At 38.5% G+C, this 24,577-nt stretch overlaps 1 protein-coding gene across 1 annotated transcript; it reads right to left on the bottom strand.

Annotated features, from left to right (window-relative positions):
- Nucleotides 1-621: 621 nt before the first annotated feature.
- Nucleotides 622-10,204, bottom strand: MMP7 (matrix metallopeptidase 7). Its single transcript, XM_063095802.1, has 6 exons — nt 10,097-10,204; nt 7,330-7,556; nt 7,096-7,244; nt 5,375-5,503; nt 2,743-2,904; nt 622-704 (listed from the first exon to the last, which is right to left on the bottom strand). The coding sequence occupies exons 1-6, from the start codon at nt 10,202-10,204 to the stop codon at nt 676-678; spliced, it is 804 nt and encodes a 267-aa protein (XP_062951872.1). The 3' UTR covers nt 622-675.
- Between the last annotated feature and the right edge of the window lie 14,373 nt (nt 10,205-24,577).

The following is a 24,577-nucleotide window of genomic DNA, read 5'->3' as shown; positions in this document are numbered from 1 at the left end:
TGAGACCAATATCTGGGTTGGTATGGGGCAGAGGAAAGGGAACCCAGAGAGCAGCTGTAGCAGGAGAGATGCAGGGAAATTAGGAGATTAGGATTAGAAACTTGGAGCTGGAGGATGTAAGTCCTTGGGAATTCACAGACATTTTGTGGGATGAATTGGACTTCCCAGAAGTCTCACAATGAGAGCTTGGGTCAAAAGGATAAAGGGACGTATAAATGTAACTTTGAGCTACACTCATGAATAATAAAGAGGCTGAGCTCCCTCCTTCCCCATGTGATGACAGGGCGAGATGCAGCTGAGGACCCCAAAGTAATGTGGTGGGATTTTTTTTTTTCTGTCTAAGTCTTTGATTTCATTATACAGCACGTCTTTTCTAGCTCCAGAAACAGTGCTCCGAAATATAAATAATTTCACCGTGGAATAAAAATTTTATTTATTTGTGTATATAACATTTATTGACATCTACCAATTGCAAGTTGCCTGAGGAGAGTCATAGTCATGCACTAAAGGAGTTTATCCTCAGAGGAAGAGAGAGAAACAAAAACCAACTGCAATACAAGGAAGCATAAAGTCAATGCTAAATGGAGCAAAAGAACCGTATTTATTAATTCTATTTATTAATTGGGAAACAATGATGTAGAATCTGATAAATGAGCGGATGTTCTCCCTGAGTTTCTAGTGCTTTCTTGAATTATTTCTCTTTCCTGTTAAGAAAGAAAATAAGAACATTCTGACATGGTATAAAGTACATAAAAACCATCCTAAGACTATACAAACACAGGGAATATCATGGTATGTACAATATGTTGCTCACCTAGCCCAGTATTCTGTGTTTGGGGCAAAGACTCTGAAGAACAACCTCCAAAGGCTGAGGTAATATTGTACATAGTGTGAGTCCTGGAGTTCAGATATCTTCACATCCTGACTCTACAATTTTACTAGCTGTGTGACATTAGGTAAATTACCATTTAACCTGTTTTAGCATTAGATTACCAACCTGTAAACTGGGGATAATAGCATTTCATTGGACTGTTGTATTAAATGAGTGCTTGGACTTGGTACGTTGTAAGTACTCCATGCATTTTAGCTATTATTTTTATTATTCTGAAAAGAGCATTAGGAATCTTGCATCCATGAGTTAAATCACATTTTTTTGAATCTATACTTTCTGTTCATAGTTACTTTTTGGATAAATGAACTCCTTAAATTTACAACTTACATAATTAAATTCTACTTTCATTTGTCCAGAAGTTACTTTCCAACTTTGACTAGGGGCATCTCTTGGTCTAATACTTGAGGGATTCGTGCACCAGTCCGTTTTCTTCCTGTTCGATTTAATCAGTCTGCCTCAGAATATTCTTTAGTCTCCTTGTATATTTCTTAAGTTTATAAGATAGTTATAGAATGCCATAGAGTATTCTATGAGTTCCATAATTTTATATCGGGGAAGGGTGTATTTTCTGTTTGTTGACAATAACTTTGCCAACAATTGGCAGTATTTTGTGAGTCTTTTGGACATCAGTATCTCCCTACATAGCATTTTCCAAACTTTTTTCTCTGAAGTACTATTTCATGGGATTTCAAAGGGTTTTCCATAAAAAGGATTATAATTTAGTAAACATCAAATTAAACAATGTTTGTTCAGTACTCTTTAATATCCTATACACTTGAATAGTAGTAGTATTTTTTGGACTTATTTCTCTATAGTATCCTTTTTTGGAAATTGTCTTGTAAGACTAGTGTTTGGGAACACACTTTGGGAAATGTTGATTTACAATAAATTCTAGGTTCAACTGATTCATTATCCTACAGGAATAATTTCCCCCTAAGAACAGTACTCTGTTATGTGAAAGCACTTTTATGGCTCTTTTCATTATTCAGAGACTCTTATGTGATCTTTTTGCAGTGTGTTCTTATGATCCTGATATTTTGCTGGATAGGTTTAATGATATCTGCTCACTTAAAGATGTTATTCTGTATTCTCTTATCCAGATTGCTTTTAAAAGCATACTAGGTAGTGATAGGCAGGGATATGTAGTAGAAAGAGTATGAAGTCACTCGGCCCTGATTTGGAATCATTGTTCAAGCACTTGGCAGCCACATGACCTTGGAAAATTCAATTAGCCTCTTTGAAACTTACTCTTCTCACTTTCATCTAGAGACATGCTTTTTATCCTGGCCCTTTGATTTCTTTCTCAAATACTGTTTTTGACTGACTTGATCAAGCAAATTCAAATCAGTGTATTTTTTTAAAAACTGAACTTGGAACATGATTAAAACAAAAAAGTATAGATTGGAACATGGACTATTCATAAGCTTCATGACCAATTATAAACAATTACAAGCAGTTGCTATCTATGGTTAACTACTTTCTGTGTGTGGATATGTAAGCAGAAGAAATTGGGTCACTTTTAATCACCTAAGGCTGAATCCTTGGTAGTGGGCGCATGGAGGACGGTGTTATGTTCCTTCAGTCTGCTCCTACAGGGGGAGACTCTGCTAGGGTATTTGAACTGAACAAGCAAGAACAATGAGTGGCAGCTTGAAAAAACCCTTGACAGTGTCATTTTCATAATTTCACTGCATGATACTGTATTACTGGAACTTAAAATCAGCATCCTGATAGTATAAAATGGCTTGGTTAAGTTTGGAGTATTTAAGGTCTCATATTTCTCTACTCAATAGGTTTTTGGATAGATATGAGTCATGTGAAGCCCCCTTATTTGAAATCATGAACATTACCGTATAGTTTCTGAATGCCTTCAATATCATCCTGGGAAAGTTTAAAATTTATGGTATCTCTATTTTCGTAGGTTGGATACATCACAGCATGAGGATTAGAGGAATGCCCCAGACCCAAAGAATGGCCAATTTCATGAGTTGCAGCAAACAGGAAGTTAATTCCTACAACCAAAGAAGTGACATACAGTAACTATAAAATATCTGTATAAATAATGTAACATTATATATAATATAGTAATAAAAAAAATTAACTATACATATACACAACTCTCAAGCCTCTGTAGTTTACTTATTTGTTTCTAGGCCTTCAAAAGTGAGGAGGGGTTAGAAGGTATGGGAAAGCCAAGTATTTCAGCCCCAAATTATATTTCTTTTACATATTTCTAGATGGCTAACACAAGGAGACTAGAAAAACAAGATTAGCTAGAAGGCTATTTCTTTGTGAAAAGAAATTTACATCTGTACATGCAAACATCCGGGCTTCTTCTAAGGCACCAGCTCCTTGGGCTACTATGTCTTGTTTCTGAGCAGCTGTGAGACTACCTGAAATATTTTCATTTGCATTCTAGGTGTCTCTACTTAACTTTAACTTCTGACTTCCTTCTTTTACCTGTGACAACACTTACCTGCTCAACTTCAGAGAAACCTGGTCTTAGGTCGTTGATCTGGGACTTTCTCCCTCTACCTTCTATCTCTCTCCTGAACACTGGTATATAAGCTTTGTTACTCCCATTGGAATTTTGGACATTACTCTCTTGTGATTCCCTGGTGCTTTGTTTTCTCCCAGCATGTTAAATAATAAAATTTGTTATACTTTTTCTTCCTATTGATCTAAATTTGTCAGTGATTTTTACTAATGAGCCTTTAGGGGTGAAGTTTTCCTTTGGTCTGGACAAAGCAGAATCAGAAGAGTAGTGCCTTAATCTCATCATCATTTCTGCTTCTTTTAAAAGTGTAATGTTTTTCTGCCTATTTGCTTCTTACATAATCACTCAGGCAGCAAAATTCTATAGTGGAAAGCAAAGGCTTTAACAGAATTAAGGTCTGGGTTTGAAACATAGCTCCACTACTTACTAGCTGGACAACTCTGGACAAATTAATTGATGTGGCTGAGTCCCCATTCTTTAGCTGTTAAACAGAGATAATAATTCCTATCTTGTAGATTTGTCATGATATTTAGAGTTTCCCAATATCTGAAAAGTAATGGCTGTGCAATAAATGATAGCAACTTTGGATATCAGGAGAGAGAAAGTTGGTTTGAGAAAGCCAAGACTGAAAGGCAGGATCTCCAGGCAATGCTGAGCTTTGCTTTTGATTTTGAAGCTTTGTTTTTGATTTCGATTTATTAAATTGTATAACCTATATCCTTTTTTCCCTCTCAGACTCACAGAAAGGCTTTGCAAGTAAGGGGGAAAGTGTGAACCTGTGAATTGGAGGAGTGGCCAGATCTCAAACTGTGCATTAGATTGAAGGAAGCTGCCTTTAACTTACCTTGAGTAGGAAGAAAGGAGAATGAAAAAGATATCCAAGATGCAAAAGGGAGGCAGCACGGCAGTTTCACATAGGTTAGGTTTTCACAGCAAGGCATCACTACTTGTTTGGACTGTGGTAAATTCCCTTTGCCAAATACAGGTACTAATTTTTCTTTCAGGACCAACTTGTAGCCATTTACCATTTTTTAAAATTTTAGAATTGTCTCCAGTTAGGATTATTTATGTCAGAGCTATTAGGTTTCATGGCCAGCATCAGCACAACCATGTTAATCAACTTTCCACCCCCTATCCCCTTGCTTTCTGAGGAAAAACGGAATTTGTACAAAACAGATTCTTATGCAAAGATGACCACCCAATGCCCTTCCTCTAATTCAAACCTTATAAAACCCTTTTTAGTCTGTACAGGGGCAGGAGCTGATCTGACTCAGTCTCCCCACCATGCTGGTGGAATAAAACTTCTTGGCTGAAATGGCACCTGGCTCAGGTCTCTCTCCCCCTTTTCTCCATCTGGCAGAACCTAATAAGACCTCCTCTCCATTAGTTCACTGAGGTGTCTAGAATCTCCTACTTTGTGAAGTGACAAATATGATGGGCCAGGTTATGGAGCTGATTCATTCAGAACAGTAGTGAAAAATTCCAGAATCATATATAATTCTTAAATATCCTAATCTCTACTTTTTTCTCCTCCATTTGAGGTGCATAGTTTTTGGGAAATATGAAGAAAGACCTGTAATTTATTGGATTATTAATATATTCCAAGCATGATGCCAAGTACTTTATAAGCATGATCTCATTTAATTTAAATAATAACCCTTGAGGTGGGAACTGTTTATATTCCCATTTCATAGATGTGGAAACCAAGGCTCAGAGAAGTTAAATAACTTGCCCAAGGACACGCAGCAAGTTATTAGCAGAGGTATAGGAAACTGAACCCAGTGTTGCTGGACTTCAGAGGCTGAGATTTCATCTTCTGCATATGTATACTAAATGAGATAATGAATTTAAAGCCTATAGTACAGTGGTTGGCACTCAGCAAGGGCTCAATAATTATTATAAATTAAAGCAATTATCAAATTAAAGGTAGTAGGAGTTTGGGATTTTGAAAAGGATGTGTAGTAGACGAGACTGGGAAGCTATACCTAAACTGCTACCATCAGTCCAGCGTTCATCCTCATCAAAGTGAGCATCTCCTCCTAAGCCTGGTCCAGGTGAAAAGGCATGAGCCAGCGTGTTTCCTGGTCCATCAAATGGGTAGCCATCTCCATGAGCTGAAAGAAAGAGGGGTAATTGCCCTTAGTGACTGAACTTTTCTCCAGTCATTTCATCTTTTCAGTTATATAAATAAATATAAATAAATAAATAAATGTGTGTGTGTGTGTGTGTGTGTGTGTGTGTGTATTAGTAAGAGCAGTCCAGTCCAACCAATTGGCATTGTTGGTAAAAGTGGTCAGTTGTATACACAGGGCGGTTTGGGTGCTTATTAGACACAGGCACTTTTTCTTTTGCAGAACCACTGCTCATCACTGGTAACCACTGTCTCTTGAAAGTTTGCAGGATATGGGACTTTACCAGCTTTTAAGTGTAACTTATGGTTGCATTTAAGCTTTTGATAAATTTGATCACTTTGCTTAGCCAAATAATGGTGAGCAGGAGAATGCGTGTGAGTACTGCATTCAAGTAATTTGTGTACCGTCTCATATATATTTTTTCTTAAAAATCTAACTTATTATTTGTGAGCTTAGTAGACAATCTCTTGGAGAACCACGCTCAAGGTCTCTTAAAATGGATTTCTGTAGTCCTTTTATTTGTGATGCAGACCTATGTATCTTCAAATTGGTATCAGGCTGTATTTATTCAGTTCTTTAAAAATTTGCAGTGCCATGATTAATGCTTTCCATAACATTTTCTTCAGTGTTGTCAATATTGTGGGTTGAAGTCATATTTTGCTGGGGCTGGCTGGCTAGCTCAATTGGTTAGAGCATTGCCTTGTAACACCAAGGTCAAGGGTTCGGTTGCCTGTGCCAGTCAGCTGCCAAAAAAAATTTTTTTTCAGCTAACTTCACAGTACGCAGTCAGTTCAACATTAGAACAGACCAAAATGGGCAACATTTTCCTCTAAATTTGCACCATGAAACACTAGCAATTAAGAGCATGTATGTGAGTTATATACATATTCGTTTAAACCCTTTAATATGAAAGTATCCATTTTCTACTTTTTTGCTACATAAAGGGCATTGACCACAAGTCATAGGGGCTGCCCCACTTCTTGGAGCCCACTTGAGGCCTTTGGAAGCTGTAATCCTTTCTGTTGGTTTACTGTTGATGTTAGATATATTTTAAACTGATACACTTATGCACACACATACATAATGATTCATGCTACAGAACAGAGGTTGGCTTTTTCTATAAGAGTTAGATGACAAGTAATTTAAGCTTTGTGGACTTGATGGTCTTTGCCGCAATTGTAACCCACCCAGAAGCAGTCATGGACAATAGCTAAACGAAGGAGCATGGCTATGTCCCAATAAAGCTTTATTTCCAAAAACAAATGATGGGCTGGATTCGACTCATGGGTTATAGTTTGCCAACTCTTGCTGTAAAAAGTGGCTCTAAAATAACAGATTAGAAGAATTGTAATAATATTGCTAAATACTAAATATAGATAATATATATATTTAACAACATTGTTACAACTTTACAATATATGATGCATATAATATATATCTCTCTATCTACCTACCTATCATCTGTCTATCTATCTATCATTAAAGGTTTTAAATCCTGAGAAGAGGAGAGCACTGATATAAACAACGAAAAAATAAAATAGCACACATGATCAGTCTACAGTAGTCTTCCTTACCGCCTCTTGCAAAGCCAATCATGATATCAGCAATTCCCCACCTAATTCTCTTGAAACGCAGGGGGATCTCTCTGCTCCACAAGTCGAAAGCCTTTGCCACTAATTCATCCACTGTGAATGGTGATAAGTCTGGAGTATATGATACGATCCTGGTAGCAAACAAGAAAACAATATTTGAACTCTTAGGAAAAGGGCTTTATTGTTCTTGTCAAAATGAGCCAAAGCACAACTAACCTGTAGGTGACTACACTGGAAGTCCATTTTGGGTTATCTGGGAATAGTGAGTATTCTGCAACATCTGGCACTCCACACCTGGGCTTCTGCATTATTTCTATGATGTGGGCGTTTAATATTCCAGTTATAGGCAGGCTGAAGAACTTTTGCATCTCCTTGAGTTTGGCTTCTAAACTGTTGGCAGTTTTTGTTTCTGAGTCGCGAGAATAAAATCTTTTGAGATAGTCCTATTGAAAAGAGAGCAATTAATCTGTAGTTCTTGTTTATTGTATTATTTCATCTCAGAAGTCTGCACATCTTTTCCTTTGTTTCCTATGGATTTAAATAGTGATTTGAAGAATAATTATGTAGGCACTGAGTAAAATAAAGTGTGCATGAGTGAGAAAATTTAATATTGATAATGAAGCACTTGCATGTCATTACATGAGCAGAAGAGAAGAATCCCTCAATTTATCTTTTATCATATTAAATGTTTTGAGGAGAAACACACTATTCACTTTATAAAGTCTCGAATTGTTTGTTAAGAGCAACCAGGAAGAGTGTCCCAGTGTGCCCTCAAGGGGCACAACTGAGACTTTCCCTTGGCTAGATGCTGTTGGGAAGATCTGATGTCAACCAGCTCCATCTAAGATCCTACCGAGATCTGGTCCCAGTTAAAGGTTAAAGAGTCTTAAAATTTTAGTTCTGCGAAAGAATATTAGATTATTAACTTAATTAGTTTAATCTAATTGTCCTGGTGAGGAAACCAAACCTCACGGCAACGAAATGCTTTGCCCAAGCGCACACATTAAATTAGTAGCAGAACTGGACCTGAGTTTCCTGACTCAGGGCCTTCTTTTTTTTTGTTCTGCTCTCTCCCCTTCCAATTCTTCTTTCCACTGTTAAATCCCGAGTAAAACCCACTTTTTACTAGGCTTCAGTATAAAGCAAGTCTCCCAGGTCTATTCTAAGCACAACTGGGTCTCTGAGAATTTCTTAAAGGTTTCTAGTGTCTGGATATGAGAATGAGAATCCCGAAGACTAAATACAGGAAAAAAAAAAAAAAAAAAAAAAAAAAAGGAATGAATTAACAACAGTAGCAAACCTCATAAGAACATTTTTAAAGCATTTACTAGTGTCAGGTACTTGCATACATATCTCATTGAAACCTTATAGCCATCCTGTGAAGCAGGTATGGCATTGTTATCCCTATGTTATATATAAAGAAGTGTGGCTCTGAGAAGTGAAATCACTCAAGTGTTCTGATTTCCACACATTAGAAAAATTTATAGGGCTGTATAATGCATGATGGTATTGTTGTTGAAATGGTGTAAATATTGGCTCACTTATTTGCAGTCTATTTTCGAGTAGATGGAGTGGTTATTTGTCTCAGAATCTCTTAGGAGTATGCACTTTATGTAAGTAAGCTTATTAATATTGTGTCCTCTCTTCCTGTTACCAAGGATTGTGCTTCATTCAATACAACAGATACTTAATTGTTGATCCAAGACAGTTAGGGATTAATCCTTTATTTAAAAGCACATAATCTATTTTGTCCCTTCCAGAGCAACATAGTTTGCAAAGACACCCTCTAGAAGAAATCTCTCTGTGTTCTTGAAATAACTTTTCCTGCCTGCCATTAAACCTAGCTATCCTTCTAGTTTATTGACAACATTGCACGCTAAGTAATGGGACTAAATTCTCCTGCAGGTGTACTCCTTCTAGAGAACCCATTAGGTGGAACCGTATAAAATTTCTGTTTTGGTGTTAAAAAACGAGCTAAATATTAATAATTTCATATGGCTCAATCTGACATATTATTGGAACTTTTTAGAAGTCCAAGTTAATGTGAAATAAAACTTGACTTTTCTAATGCTGAAAGCTTGAATTTATAAACAATACTTATGAGCAATTACCCCATTATTATACCAAGTAATAATTATTTATATTTATTAGACTGCTTATTAAGTAGTATATTGGAAAGAACATGATTTTTGAGCAAAAAACCCCAAAAACCAAAAACCAAAAAACTTGTCTTTGATTCCTATCTCTACCAATAACAAGTATGTGAATCAGCTTAACTTTGGTTTCTTCTTTTTCCCATGATAGAGCCAAGGATTAAATGACATAATGTATATGAAAGTACTTTATAATCTGTAACTGTTACAGACATGCTAGTTAGTATTGTGATCACCTCATTTATACACTAGAATACCCAGTGAGGTACAAAACATATAGTATTATTATTTGCATTGGACACATGAGAAAACAAAATCAGAAGTTAATGTCTTGCCTATTATCATTGGTTTGTGGCAAAGCTGCAGCTTCTACCCAAGTTTTCTGACTTCAAATCTCTCCATTACAAGTAGTCTTCATCTTAAGAGGTAACATTCTGTGCACTTCATGAAAAAGAATCTGATGTTACAATAAATAATAATAACAACTTAAATTTATTGAGTATGAACAATGTTTCAGGTACTGTGCTTTACAGCATCCCCAAAAAGTTGATATTATTATTTCCAAATTCCGAATTAGAGACAAGCTCAGAGAAGTTTAATGGCATTCCTAAATTTAACCATGTAGAAAAGGGAGGAGTTGGTTTAAGCAGGCTCTAAAGCCTGTTCTTAATGGCTACTCATTGAAAACATATATTGACTTTATAATCAGAAAAATTACCAAAAAGAAAATTCATTGCAATACCAACATGGAAGGAGAAAGAGTTGAAAACCACACGTCCTAATGCTGATGGCAAGACCATGGAGCCCAGAGGGAGAGGGCCGTGACATACCTGAGCCTGTTGCCACTGTAGCTTACTCATGCCCCCTGCCTCCCGGGGCAGCGGCAGGGCCAGGCTGCCAGGCAGCAAGCTCACAGAGCACAGCAGGGCAAGCCACATAGCTGCCAGCAGAGATGATTGTTCTCAGCTCTACGGTTGGTTTGGCATTTTCTGCTAGGGGCCGGAGAAATTTATATAACTTCTCAGCCCTGAATGTGGAAATACGTGACTCACAGGAGTGTTTTCTTTCTTTTTAGTGTCTACAGAACTTTGAAAGTGTGTGTTATTTTTCATTAATGACAATGAGGAAGTATTATGTCCTTATTGGCAGGAAGCACACAATGTATTTGTCTTTCAAAGGATTTTTTTTTTTTCTGTCTGCTGTATAAATTAAATTAATGGAAAACTTGCTTTGTTTGGCAGAATAAATTAAAAATTTTGGGGAGAATGACTCAGGATGTTACTGTATCATATATCTTAAAAGGATTTTGTTTTAAAAATTGAAATGTATGGAAAAGTGCACAAAACATACAAACAATCAAACAATTATTAAGTAAATACTGTAATAGTCACCAAAGTCAAGAAAGAGCACATTGCCAATTGGAGCTGTGCTCCGCCCCTACACCCTCCAGGGACCTCAGTGGAACAGTGAAATTACCTTCTTTAAGTCTTCTTTTAATCAGGCTACTTATTTTTTAAATGGTCAACACTGCTCCTAATTCCTCTTTAACTACATGAAAAAATACCAAACAAAAATCTCTAAGCGTGGGCTTGACTGTTCATCTGCTCTACTATCCTGCTTCACATTCTATAGTAACACGTTTCTCCAAAGCTAGACCTTCAACTTGGAAATCACTCTGTCCAGTTTTCTTCCAATCAGTCTGACTCAGGCTGCTACCCATCTATATAGGTAGAGTTGTGTTGATTCTCAGTACACATAATGGTTATCCCACACACAGCAATAATGACCCGCTATCTACAGATTCTAGTCCAACTACTTCATTTTTACCAAAGATAAAACTGAGGCCAAGATGACAGGTTAGTTTATTTCCCCAGGGTCACATAGCTAGTTATTAATAGTCATAACTTCCAGTCTAGTACTTTTTCTATTGCACCACACTGTCTATTCATTGTGTAATAGGTCTATCTCCATTATTTCATTGTATGTTTCTTGGGAGAGCACCATGGCTTTTGACTCTACTCCATCCTGGGAAACACACCAAATACAGTGGAGCTGAATTTAGGATTATTTAGATATCTCTTAAATTACCAGGTGATTGGGCACTGGGTGTCAGAAAAGGTAAAATTTCCAGACCAATTCATTAAATTTGCTCTGTTTACAGAGATGCTTTGATTCTGTGTGTTCACGGTTCAACTATACTCGGGTACTTGGTATCTTTAGTCTGTGTCTGGTATATAATAGGTGCACAATAAATTTTGTGGAATAAATAAATATTTATGGACTTTACTTGGATCAGCTAAAAACAAAGTTATAAGAGATTTTCAGTGATATTTGCATTGAATTAAAATCAAAGGCATTCCATCAAGAGATTAAGAAGACAAGCCACAGACTGAGAGAAAATATTTGCAAAGACACATCTGATAAAGGACTGTTATCCAAAATGTACAAAGAATTCTTAAAACTCAACAATAAGAACACAAACAACCCAATTAAAAAATGGTCCAACGACCTTAACAGACACCTCACCAAGGAAGGCATACAGATGGCAAATGAACATACAAAAACATGCTCCACACTATATGTCATCAGGGATATGCAAATTAAAACAATAAGGAGGTGCCACTACACACCAATGAGAATGGCCAAAATCCAGAATGCTAACACCACCAAATGCAGAAGTGCTGCAGGGATGCAAAATGTTACAGCCACTTTGGAGGACAGTTTGGTGGTCTATTACAAAATGAAACATACTCTTACCAGACGATCCAGCAATCACACTCCTTGATATCTACCCAAAGGAGATAAAAACTTATGTCTACACAAAAACCTGCGTATGGAGGTTTATAGAAGCCTTATTCATAATTGACAAAATTTGAAAGCAACCAAGATGTTCTTCAGTAGGTGGTTAAATAAAAAAATTGTGGGACATCCAGACAGTGGAATTTTATTCAATGCTAAAAAAAAAAAAAGAGCTATGAAACCATGAAAAGACATGGAGTAACATTAAATGTGTATTACTAAGTGAAAGAAGTCAATCTGAAAGTCTACAAAGTGTACGATTTCAACTATATGACATTCTGGAAAAGGAAAAATTATGGAGACAGTAAAAATATCAGTAGTTGCAGGGAGTGGGTGGGGGATGAACAGGCAGAGAACAGAGGATTTTTAGGGCAATGAAACTACTCTGTATGATACTATAATGGTGGATACATGTCATTATGCATTTGTCCAAACCTGTAAATTGTGCAACAGTAAGAGTGAACCCTAACGTAAACTATGGACTGTGGGTGATAATGAGGTGTCAAGGTAGGTTCATCAGTTGTAACAAATGTCCCACTCTGGTGGGGGATGTTGGTAATGGGGAGGAATATGCACGTGTGGGGGCAGAGGGTACATGGGAATCTTCTGTACCTTACTCTCAATTTGGTTATGAACCTAAAACTGCTCTAAAAAATAAGGTCTTTCTTTAAAAATAAAAGCATTTCCTAGATTTTGTATTTTATATTTCTGTTTATTTTTAGTAATTCAAAGAGCATTAGAAATTATGAACAATTTAAATGAATTTAACTCCCTTGAGCATTCACTTTTGGATAGGGACAAAGAGGTCTTCTCTTGTCTTGTTCATCTAAATTGTAATTAGCGAAAAAATGGCCCCGGTAGGATCCAATCCCCAGTTTCTGCCTTTAGAAGGTTATTCTCTAGGGGAGGAGATACGGAGGTAAATACTCTTTAAAACAACGTGGCCCATGCTTAAAATATGCAACACTACCAAAGAGAAGGGTGCAGGAAGGGAATCTTTCCTATGGGAATTGAGGAGGTGGCATTTTAGCTGGATTTGGAGGATAACTAGGAGTTCTTTTGGGAAAGGGCATTCTAGGAAGAGGATGTGGGAAGAGAAGAGTGCGAGTGGAGTAGAGAGAGCAGGCAGTGTGGCTGGGATGGGGGGCAGGCAGGGAGTGGCTGGAAGCAGGTTGGGATCAAGTTGTTGAGAGCTAGCCTTGTATGCCAGGGAGTTTGGACTTTATCCTTAAGGGCATGAAGGAATGTTTGAAAGCTAGAAAGTAGCATGATCACACATGTAATGTAAGAAAATAATGGTGTTTGTTCTGGAGACAAATTGTGGAAGGATAGATGACTCTCTGTAGAGGGATATTAAAGAGGCAGATGGACCAGGCAAAAAGTTATTATTATAGTCCAGGAGAGAGACCAAGGATGAAGCCCTCAACTAAGACTGTGACTGTAGGGTTGGAAAAGAGGAAGGAAACCCAACACATATCTGGAAGCTAGGATTGATAAGGACAAAATAAAACAAAACAAAATGAAAACTTGGGAGCTGGTTGGTTGCAGGAGTGAGGAAGACAGAATCAAAGATGATCTGATCCTAATAGACACAAAAGTTCCTAATTTTGATGAAGTCCAATTTATCTATTTTTAATTTGTTTATTCATGCTTTTGGTGTTATATCTGAGAACCAACTGTCAAAGCCAAGGTCATGAAGTTTTGCCCCTTTCATCCAAGAGCTTTATGGTTTTAGCTCATGTTTTGGTCATTGATCCACAGACTTTGTTTTGATAGTTTTCTTTCTCATACCTTTGCTTTCTCAGCTGTAGTTGATTTCCTGTTCTGATCTGAACAGACTGACTTAATTTGTTATCATGTTAAAGGAGAGTCATTCAATCCTGGTCAGATTCCTTTTGTGTCGCAGTAACAAAATATTTAACCTCAGTGAAATCCAGCTTCCTTATTGAAAAAACGGGGATAGTGCTTTTTTCTTAGGGTTGTGGTGAGGATTAAATGAGAGGATTAAATGTATAAAAGACTTAGCAGTGTTTTTGGAGCACAGTAAGAGCTTAGTATATGCTAGTTAGTATCAATGTTACTGTTGTCATTATTATACTGGGAATTTTTTTTTTTGTGGCTGGGGATCTGAACCCTTGACCTAGGTGTTAGAAGGCTGTGCTCTAACCAACTGAGCCATGTTGGGAGTTTTTATGTACTGTAATGTCCTTTTTCTTTCATATCTATAAACGTAGCATGGAGATCAGATAAGTATAAAAGAAAAACAGAAGGTTCAAATGGTTTCATTCCAATAATTTTACTAATACTGTTAATGCCAATGTTTTCTGAGATACAAGGAAGTAACTATCTCAAATATTACAATGTGTTTAAATAGAACCAATCCAAACAATCACTTTATCAAAGAAACTTAACTTTTTAAATAAGAAAAGCACAAGATCTTTATCAGTAAAATCTTTGCATGTACAGTATGAGCAACAGAACATAGCTATGGAAGAAGTCACAAAGATTGTAATGGGGTAAATCAGAGGTTAGGACAAGTACCACAACTTTAATTTTAAATGCAGTGAAATGTTTCACATTCGGGAGAAGAAGAACTTATACAGAGGTAAGGAAGGCAGTGGAATACCTTAGTGGATGGAGCTGGTGATATGAGCAGCCCTCCCACTGTGTCTGGGTGACAGGCAACGTGATGTCTAAGCCTCTTACAAGACAAGTGTGAGCTGCAGCAGCAACATTGCCTCTCAGTGCAGCCTCCACTGCTCTGAGGCTCATGCATCAGCTGATGGAAAGTTTCAGAACTGAGAAATTGGAGGAGGAAGGAGCACAAAGAGGAGAAGGAAGTGAGAGGAAGGTGAGGGAGAGCGTGGTTTGAGTGACTACAGCCTCCCCTCAGATCACATTCTATGTAAGCTCACTTCCTCCACCACCAAAGAGAGAAAGCAAAACAAAACCACCAACTCTTCCTTTCTATCTATCCCTTCCTTTCCCCTGCAAATCCTAACCTGTAAAGAATTTGGATCATGCTTAACTAAGGGCATCTTCCTGTTTGCAAGAGGAAGGGCAGGGAAAATTTTAAATGGGACTGGACATTTTTCCATTAGTGCCAATTTTTACAAGTTACACCTCAGAAAGAAAGGAAAGTGATTATCCTTGTCCCTGCCCAAGCCTTGAAGCAGGAGATAACTTTGTACGCATGACCTCCTCCATGTGGACTCACACGTGGTAGCTCTGTAAAGTGGATTTTACTGGAGGGTAGGGAGTAGTGGAAGGTGAGTTATAGCTGAGCACCATGCTGCAGATAATTCAAAAATTAATACTAAGCTACCTATTCTTTAAAAATGATCCTTCATCAACTACGTCTTCTGCCTCCTGCCCGGCCGCTTGGCTTTCCCTATTTCTATTTGCCTCCAGTCCTAAACTTTTATTCTTTTTGTTTGTTTGTTTTAAATTAGGGGCCCTTTAGTAATCTCCAGATTGTCTCCTTACAGTACAAACTCTCAGCAGCTTATCAAGGCATTTTTCTAAGCAAAGACATCTATTTGTCTGGAGCAACTCTATGCCTATTGGTAAACTGGGACGTAGTCCCTCAGCTGTGTTATATAACATGAACTCCTTTTAGAGTCTTTATAGAGGTAATTCACAGTTATGACTATTTTTTATTTAGTGATTTTAAAAAAAATAGAAGCAAATAATTTACTTGACATTGTGTCTAAAATTTCATGACCAAATTTACTCTGAGTGAATACTCAATCTTATAATATTTTTGGCTTTCAATCATTTACTCTGAGAATATTTTAGCTGCCCTGTCCCCTCATCTCTCATGTTTAGCTGACATTGAAAATTAATTAGATCGATGTTTAGAATCAAAATGATCATTGGAACTTTTTATTGTGTTGTTTCTGTCCAAAGCTTTAAGCAGTTTGCACAGCTAAAATCAGCAATAACTTTTGAAGAAAGCCAAGCACCTTAGGGCTGGACTGGCCCAGGAGGTGCAGAGACAGAGACACTTGTCACACTGAGTCAGCTTGCCTCTAGACGCGCTGTTCATAGGGCAGCCACTGCTTCCTGGGTGGACCACACCCTCCCATTCTTTAGAAGCCAGTCTTGTGGTTCACCAAGGGTGGCGTCTTCACTCAGTTTTCTCATGTGGTTATAGCTAAGGGTATCTGCTAGCTTGAGACTGGGTTCAGATTAGAGCCAGTTCCAGGATCAATCAGGGGTTTATCTCTTCTTTTGGGCCTTTCTCTCCAGTTTGCTGTCCTTACCCTTAGCCTTTTTCATTTCCCAGCTCCCCAGTGCTCGTTTTTCCTTCACCACCTCTTAGGATCTCTACAGGTCATCTATACCTCAGTGTGATGTTTAGCTTCCATTAATGCTCCCAAGGGAATTTACGATTTAATCCATGTCTGTAACTGAGGACAGCCATCTCCTTTTCAAGAAATATCAGGCATCAGTAAATAAGTAAGGGCCAATTTGGAGGAAGGGGAGCCTTTCCTGCCTGCCCCCCACTCCATTCAGGTAGGTCTTCCTTACTTTGTCAATGCCCAGGGATGGTGTTAGTCTGTCTCTGGGCCTTTGTCACCTGAAGGGAGTCTTGTCACTAGTTTCTTATTGCCTAAAACTGTGCTTCTCAAACGTTTCTACTTAGCTGCCCTTGGATATTCTAGGGGTGTGGTCCAAAGTATCTCACCATAGTAGGGAAAGTTCTTTGTTATCTTATGGTATCATATGTGCAGATTTAGCATAGTCTCCACAACTGATGCACTAAGGGCAAGCAAGGCAGAGCCATAGCTGTAATACATGTCAGCCCTAATAAGCACAAATTGCTGCCCCCTACCTACAGGGTGGAAGGGGTCTGATTTAATCAACTTGTCACCAGATAACTGCTTGATCCTGAAGGAAAGCAGAATATGTCTCTTTGATATTAATATTTTAATATGCCTCCTTGATATTAATATTTTAATATACCTCTTTGATATTAATATTTTTGAGCTAAGGACAATTAAGAAGCAGCAAATGGAGGAGTGTCTTTTTCTGTCCCCACCCAGTTTCCACATAAAGACAGGATATAAATTCTTCTTTACTGGAGACAATTCTTATCAGCTCAGAGATGGCAATAGAGGAACCTGCAAACAAACCTTATTTCATTAGTTTCTTCCCATACAACTACCTTCCCACAGTTTCCTGCCTCTGGAAACCTAAACTGCTTTCCTTTGTCTTGCCACTTCTCTAAAATTCATTGTTCTTTATTAAAGATCATATGTAAACCAAAGTTTTAAGCCACTGCTTCAAGTTACCTTTTTTGGAGGTTTCTCCTGCTTGATGTGCACTGCATGCTTTAATAAATCTGCTTGTTTTTCTCTTGTTAATCTCTCTCTTGTTATAGGGATCTGTCCCAACTACAAATTTATTAGGGTTGAGGAGAAATTATATTTCCTCCCTGTATTAGTTTGTTTCTGTTGCTTATAACAAAACACATGGAACTCGGTGATTTATAAGAAAACAAAATTTATTGCTCACAGTTTCAGAGGTTTGGAAGGCCAAAGTCCAAGGAACACATCTGGTGAGGGTCTTGGTGGTAACTTCAGTGACACAGGGTATCACATTTTGAAATGGCAGAGCAGAGAGAGCAGAGAGAGACAGTTCCTCATGCATTGTCCTTTAACCATGACCCTGGCTACCATTTTTAATCCATTGTAGAGCTAGAGCTAGGGTCTGGAACTCACAGAACCCTGGAGCCCATTCACAAACCCTTCACACGCAGATCTATGAGCTAGGTAACCAGCAAAGAGGTCCTTGGAGCCTTGGTTGAAGTAGGAATAGTCTTTATTCAGCACACACAAACACTAATACCTAGGCAGTACAAAGAGAAACTCAGAAACTCAACTGCTACTGGCAAAGTCCAAAGAAAAACTGGGCAGCTGCTGGCAGAGTAAACATGATCTATTTTTGGACACAAGCTCTCTGCCAGCCAGCGGCTGCTTCACAAACTGAAGAACACACAATAGCAATTAACTAAAAAGATACATTGGTGCACATGCGCACTAACTCTACCCACACACAACCCGTTTACAAGAAATGTGCTCCTCGACCCCCAACCAGACCTGAGCTGAGGGAGCATGACTAAATTATCCTATTTTCCTCACATACATTCACTATGGCATGGACTACAATCTAATCACCTCTTCAATGCTCCACCTTTCAATTACCATAATAGGATTTCCCACCATCTTAGCAGTCACAGTAGGGGCTAAGTTTCTAACATGTAAAACTTGGGGGACACAATTCAAGCTTCAGGGAGTTTTGGGGGAACAAAATTCAATCCACTACACTCCCCAATAGTCCACTTGAAGGATGATACCATATTCAGGGCTTAGGTTCAGTCCTCAGTACTGACAAGTTGGGCCTTCAACAGCAGCAGCAGCAGGTAGACCAACTGCAGCTGGGCTCACAAATAACCCCTATGCCTATGACTATGGCCTTATTGTTCATGGACCCATTGTGTTCATGGGGTAGCTGAGGACAGAAGCTGGCTGAGCCACTGGATGCATCATCCCATCCACACAGGTGTTTAGTGCTTCCTTCTCAGTAGCTGTTATCTTCTGGGTACTGCTATGAGACACAAAGACCTGCACACTTTGTGCTTTCTTCTTTTTTAAGTTCATTCAGGTGCTACTTTCCCAGACATCTTTCTCTTTGATTTCATAATCTTGCCTTCATGCTCCTTGCAGATTGTGACTGACGAATGAAGCAACTTGTGATTACCCAGTGATTTAGTTTGAGTATGTTTGTCCTCCCAAAGCTTATGTCCTCCCAGAGCTCAGTGGGGAATTTAATCCCCACTGTGACAGTGTTAAGGGAGTGGGAAATCTTATTATGGTAATTCAAAGTTGGAGCCTTTAAAAGGTGATTAGATTGTGAGTACCATGCCATACTGAATGGATTAATCCATTGATGGTTTAATGGTGGTCATGGGGCATGGTTCTGATGGATTTAAAGGAGAGCCAGTGAGGACGTTAGTCTCTCTCTCTCTTACTCCTGCCATATTCACCATGTGACACCCTGCATTACTGTGAAGAGTCACCACCCACCAACAAGGCCCTCACCAGATGTGTTCCCTGAACTTTGGACTTCTCAGCCTCTGAAACTGTAAGAAATAAATTGTATATCTTTATAAATTACCCAGTTTCTGGTATTCTGTCATAAGCATCAGAAATGGACTGATACACCCAGGAATCTACGTGTATTCTTACTTATGGTCACTTCACTCTCCCTCCAGACTGAATTGGTGACTGTTTATCATCAGCAGCATCAACACCGAATGTACTCAGGGCTCTGCCTACTGGAAGCATTGCTCCTCCCTGCCATCCTGGGTGAGGCGCAAGTGCAGCAGCAGTCTCTTTTCAGTCAGGCAGGCATGCATACTTTTTTCTGCTTAGTGAAGTTAGCTAATGAAGGGTAGCGGAATATGCCATCCTAAAATATGCCACTTGGCATGAGGATTATTTTGAGCTTAAGGCAATTGAGAAGAAACAGATACAAGAATGGCTCTCTGCCCTCTTCTTATTTGTCTAAAAGTGTGACATAAATTTGTAAAGATGTTCCCCCTCCCCTCTCTACCAGGAGGGACAGAAGTTAATCATTGGAGACAACTCTCGACTTTTATTAGTCTGGGAACAGCATGAACGAAATCTATATAACAACCTTTACTAACTAGCCTTATCTTCCATTAGTTCCCTGATATATTTACCTTGACACAATTTGCAGCTCTAGAAACTCAAAGTCCCTTTTCTTTGTCTCGTCACGTTTCTAAAAATGTATTGTTCTTTTGTTAAAATGATATATAAGCTCAAGTCCTAATACTCATTTGAGTTACTCATCAGAGTGCTCCCATGTGTAAGCCCCATGCAGGGGTTAATAGACTTCTGTTTGTTTTTCTTTTGTTAATTTGTCTTTTGTCAGAAAACCTAGGAGGGTATAGGGAAAAATATTTTTTTCCTATAGAAAGCCCTCAAAGGGCTATAAGTATCAGCTAGAGGAGAGGCCTTGGTGCAAAAGATGCAGCTGACATAGGAGTTTTGACCACCTACTCATGTAACTTGCTTGTGTTCTCTTGACCAGCTTGGATCTTGTCCTGAATGTACATTTTCATCATGTTTGCTTTTCAAATAATGGATAGTTCTCTGCTACAAAGAACACATTTTTGCTCCAGAATTCTAGGGTCTGCGCTGTGATTCACTTATTGGGGCTCGCTAGGTCTTGTGGTTTGAACCCGCAATAAAATTATTTCTCTGAAGGCTGGCCTGTGGCTCACTTGGGAGAGCGTGGTGCTGACAACACCAAGTCAAGGGTTAAGATCCCCTTACCAGTCATCTTTAAAAAATATATATATATTTATCTGGATCTCAGCCCTATTTAAATCTGGCAACCTTCCAATTGACCTAAGTAGGTTAGAATGATTCTTGCTTTCTCTGAAACCTAAAGATTGTTGTGCTTCTTTCTTTCTTTCTTTTTTTTTCTAAAAGATGGCTGGTAAGGGGATCTTAACCCTTGGCTTGGTGTTGTCAGCACCACGCTCAGCCAGTGAGCGAACTGGCCATCTCTATATAGGATCTGAACCCATGGCCTTGGTGTTATCAGCACCGCATTCTCCGGAGTGAGCCATGGGCTGGCCCTTGTTATGCTTATTTCTTAGTGACAGGAAGAATAAGATGCAGTAGCTTGTTTTTTTACCTGGGAAGGGATATTTTGTATGCCCCAGGCTGTTGGATCCAAAGTATAGGGCCACATGGAAGAACAGATAGCCAGTAGTGCTATCTTATCAATACCATTAATTAAATAACTCATTTTTTTACTTAATCAAATCATCATCTTTGTCCCAAATTAAATAATCTTTATGCACTGTCATGTAAATGTCTCCAAGTATACAAAGACATAAAGGTAGGTTAAAAGCAAGTAGCTGAACAATATGGTTAGTATTATTCCATTTACGTAAATAAACATATTTAAGTATAGAATATATATGTATAATAGTGATTTCCTTTGGGGAGAGGAGGACAGTGAAATACAGATAAAGTGAGATGTTCACTTTTTACTATGTAACAATTAATAAGAATAACGTTTATTGCATATGTAGGGTCTTGTTCTAAAGTTTCACCTGTTTTATTTCACTTACTAATTATGACCCTGGGAGGAAGATACTAGTGGCTAAGAACGTAGGCTCTTCTGGTTTATAGATATTTCAGAGTTTAAACTATAAATCTCAGCTCAAAAACAGACTAGTTGTATATATTTGACCTCAAACAAATTACTAAATCTTTTATGTCTCAGTTGCCTCATCAGTAAAATGTAAATCAAAGTGGTACCTAAGTAGCAGAGTACCTAAGTAATAGTGGTGCCCAAGGAATAATGAGGATTAATTGAGATATACTTGTGCACTTACTGGTACAGTCCTTGACACATAGCACTCATGAAATAGCTATTGTCATCATCAACAGCATCATATCCATTTTACAGATGAGGAAAGTGAGTCACAAGGCTTTTAAGAAACTTGTTAGCAAGTTTTAAAAGCAGTCTGATACCAAAACTATGCTCTCACTTACTCGGTCAAACTGCTTTTGTTGGAAAAATTCAAAATTAATTCTTTCAGTAGCTTATTTTGCCTTTAGAACAGAACCTGCATATTGTGTCTGCTTTACTGATAATCAACTGCTTGCACTCCCACTTTTGTAAATATGCTTGCTTATCACAATGGCTACTGCACTGGCTACATAAATGCTGAGAAAACAAAAACTACTACTGCACTAGCTACATGAATGCTGAGAAAACAAAACTTAAAAGAACCTGGAAAAGTCAGCCTATATAAACCCTGTAAGGCCTAAACTTGGGGCTCAGGTTGTGGAGTGCTAGCTCATCTGGGCCCACGGCATAATAAAGTACCTGACTCTCCAACCCTCTGAATGCTGACCTCTTCTCTGTTGAGTCTGTTCCATAACACTTTCTCTCTCTTTTTTTTCCTTGGCAGCTGGCCCTTGACCTTGGTGTTATCAACACTGTGCTCTAACCAACTGAATTAATTTGACAGCTGTCAAACTGCATTTTTAATTCTCCTGCATTATGAAATTTTTTGATAAGTATGCATAGGAATTTAATGGGGCTCAGGACGTGTCATCCCGAAATGTAACTGTAGGAGACCAGAATATGCCACCTCAAATAAGCCCATTAGCATAAGAATTATTTTGATCTGAGTATTCTGGGAAACCGAAGACACAAGAGAAGCTCTGAGAACATAGAAGTTACCCTTTTGTAAGAGAAATATACATCTATAAAAGAAATCTTTATTTGTAAGGATGTCTCTTTCTTAAGAAAAAGGATGACTTTAAATCACTGGAAACTCTTATCAATAGAGAAGGTACTAACTTAAATCTGCACAACAAACCTTGTCCTTATTTACAGTGCCCTTTCAGGCATTTCTTCATTACTGTCTACCCCTCCCAACACCCTTTCTTTGTTTCAGTTGAAGACGTTCTTGAAGCCTGAGCCCAAAGCCACGTCTCTGAGATTTATTCATTTTCCCTGGGTATCTTCTGTGTATACATGAGGTATGCATGTTATTCAGTGTGTTTGTTTTTCCTCTTGTTAATCTGTCTTTTGTTACAGTGGTTGATCCCAACTAAGAACTGTGAAGGGTAGAGAGAAAATTATTTTTCCTCCTCTACAAATACATGTATTACATATTGTTTGGAGAAACACAAAATGGATGTTTTTCCTATACTCTTGTAACTGAGCAGTAAAGACCTAAATGAGTTCAGTTGCTCATTGCACTGAGAGCCAGTCATCAACACAAAAGTAGTGTGGGGAAGAAGGATTTTATTACAGCTAGAAGAATGGAAGAACAGTATTAGCCTGCCTCCCCAACTGAATAAAGTTTAGGGTTTGCAAAGGGAGGTAAGGAATGTAGGTGTGTGCAAGGAGGTAGTGGGAAGTGGAGGTGGGGGTGTCACAGGATCAGCAGGTGGGTTGAGTCAGATTTCAGGGTTCCGTGATGGACAGGGCCTCTGGTGTCATGGAATCTGTGGTTGGTGGTATTTCTTAAGGAAAAACTCAAGACAATATAGTCTCAGCCAAGCTTCTCTGGAATATTAAAATACCTGACTTGGGCCCTTGACTAATGTACATGTGTAAGGAAATCTTTAAGCAAGAGCACAGGTTAATAATCAGCTTGGCCTCTCTTTGGAGTGCCTTTGTTCACAAAGGTCGACTAGGAAAGCAGGAGAAAAAGGAGGGAGACTCAGCTCTGATTTTTACCCCGAAGTGTACAGAGGCTATGTAAATGAGCACAAGGAAGAAAAGAAATACTTTTAAGAGAAATCCTTATGGGGGCCCAGTTTCACTCTTACTCAGCAATAAGCAACACGGAAGACTGACTTCTGACCTCTGACCAAATGTGTGGATTTCTCTCCACTAGCAAGCAAACAAGCAGTTCTGCAGCAGACACCAGACGGGTGCCCTCAAATTCAATTCTGACACTTTCTGCCTGGAGATACAGATTGCACAGGGTGAGGGCTCAGTCCTGAAGGTTGCCCCCCATTTCAGGTGCCAGTCACAAGTCCAGGCTTCTGGAACTTCTGACCAACTATAAATCAGGGTTTCTATAACACCCTCCTTGGGTTCCATTAGTTTGCTTGAGTGGCTCATAGAACTCAGAAAAACATGTGCTTAAATTTACCAGTTTATTATAAAGGATACTACAAAGGACACAGATAAAAAGATGCATAGGGCAAGGTATGGAGAAAGGGGGGCAGACCTTCCATGCCCTCCGCCGGGTGCGCCACTGTCCAGGAAGCTCCACGTGTTCAGCTATCTGGAAGCTCTCTGAATCCAGACCTCTTAGGGTTTTTTTCCTCTCGGGTTTTTATGGAAACTTCATTATGTACGCATGATTGAAGCATAGACAGCGGGGTAGAAATGTGATTGGACAAAAAGAATATGACCTAATACTAAGACACTAGGTGGGGAAACCCAGCAAAGGTTGTTCGTTTAGGTTCTTCTTGACCTCTCTGTGCAGCACACCTTCCTCCTGGGTATGGGGTGGGATCCCTCCTGAAGTGGGGGTCTTATGACCTACAATCAGCTAAGCTAGGTCAGAGAACTTCCTGCCTTGGGGAGAAAAAGGAGCAGGTGAAAGGAGGTCAGGAGAAGGACAAAGGGTAGCATGAGCCAGGAATCATGGATCAAAACCAATGTATAAATATCAAACGTCACACTTATGTATTTTGGAGAAATTAAAAAATGTGACTAAGATATCTCAATAAAAACAAATCATTTTCTACAAGATGAAGAGAGAATTTCTAATTATAACCTGTACAGTTTTCAAGAGAGCGTAGTAGATAAATATTTTTTAAAAACAGCATTATTGAGGTATAATTTACATGCTGTAAAATTCACCCAATAATGGTGGTTGGTTTTAAGAGGAAAAAAGGCTTAGTGTTTTGCTTTAGCTCATGGTAGAA

This window comes from Cynocephalus volans, chromosome 4 (genome assembly GCF_027409185.1).
Source record: "Cynocephalus volans isolate mCynVol1 chromosome 4, mCynVol1.pri, whole genome shotgun sequence".
NCBI lineage: Eukaryota > Metazoa > Chordata > Mammalia > Dermoptera > Cynocephalidae > Cynocephalus > Cynocephalus volans.
Note: the sequence above shows the minus strand (reverse complement) of the source record. Positions and strands in the feature narration are given on the sequence as shown.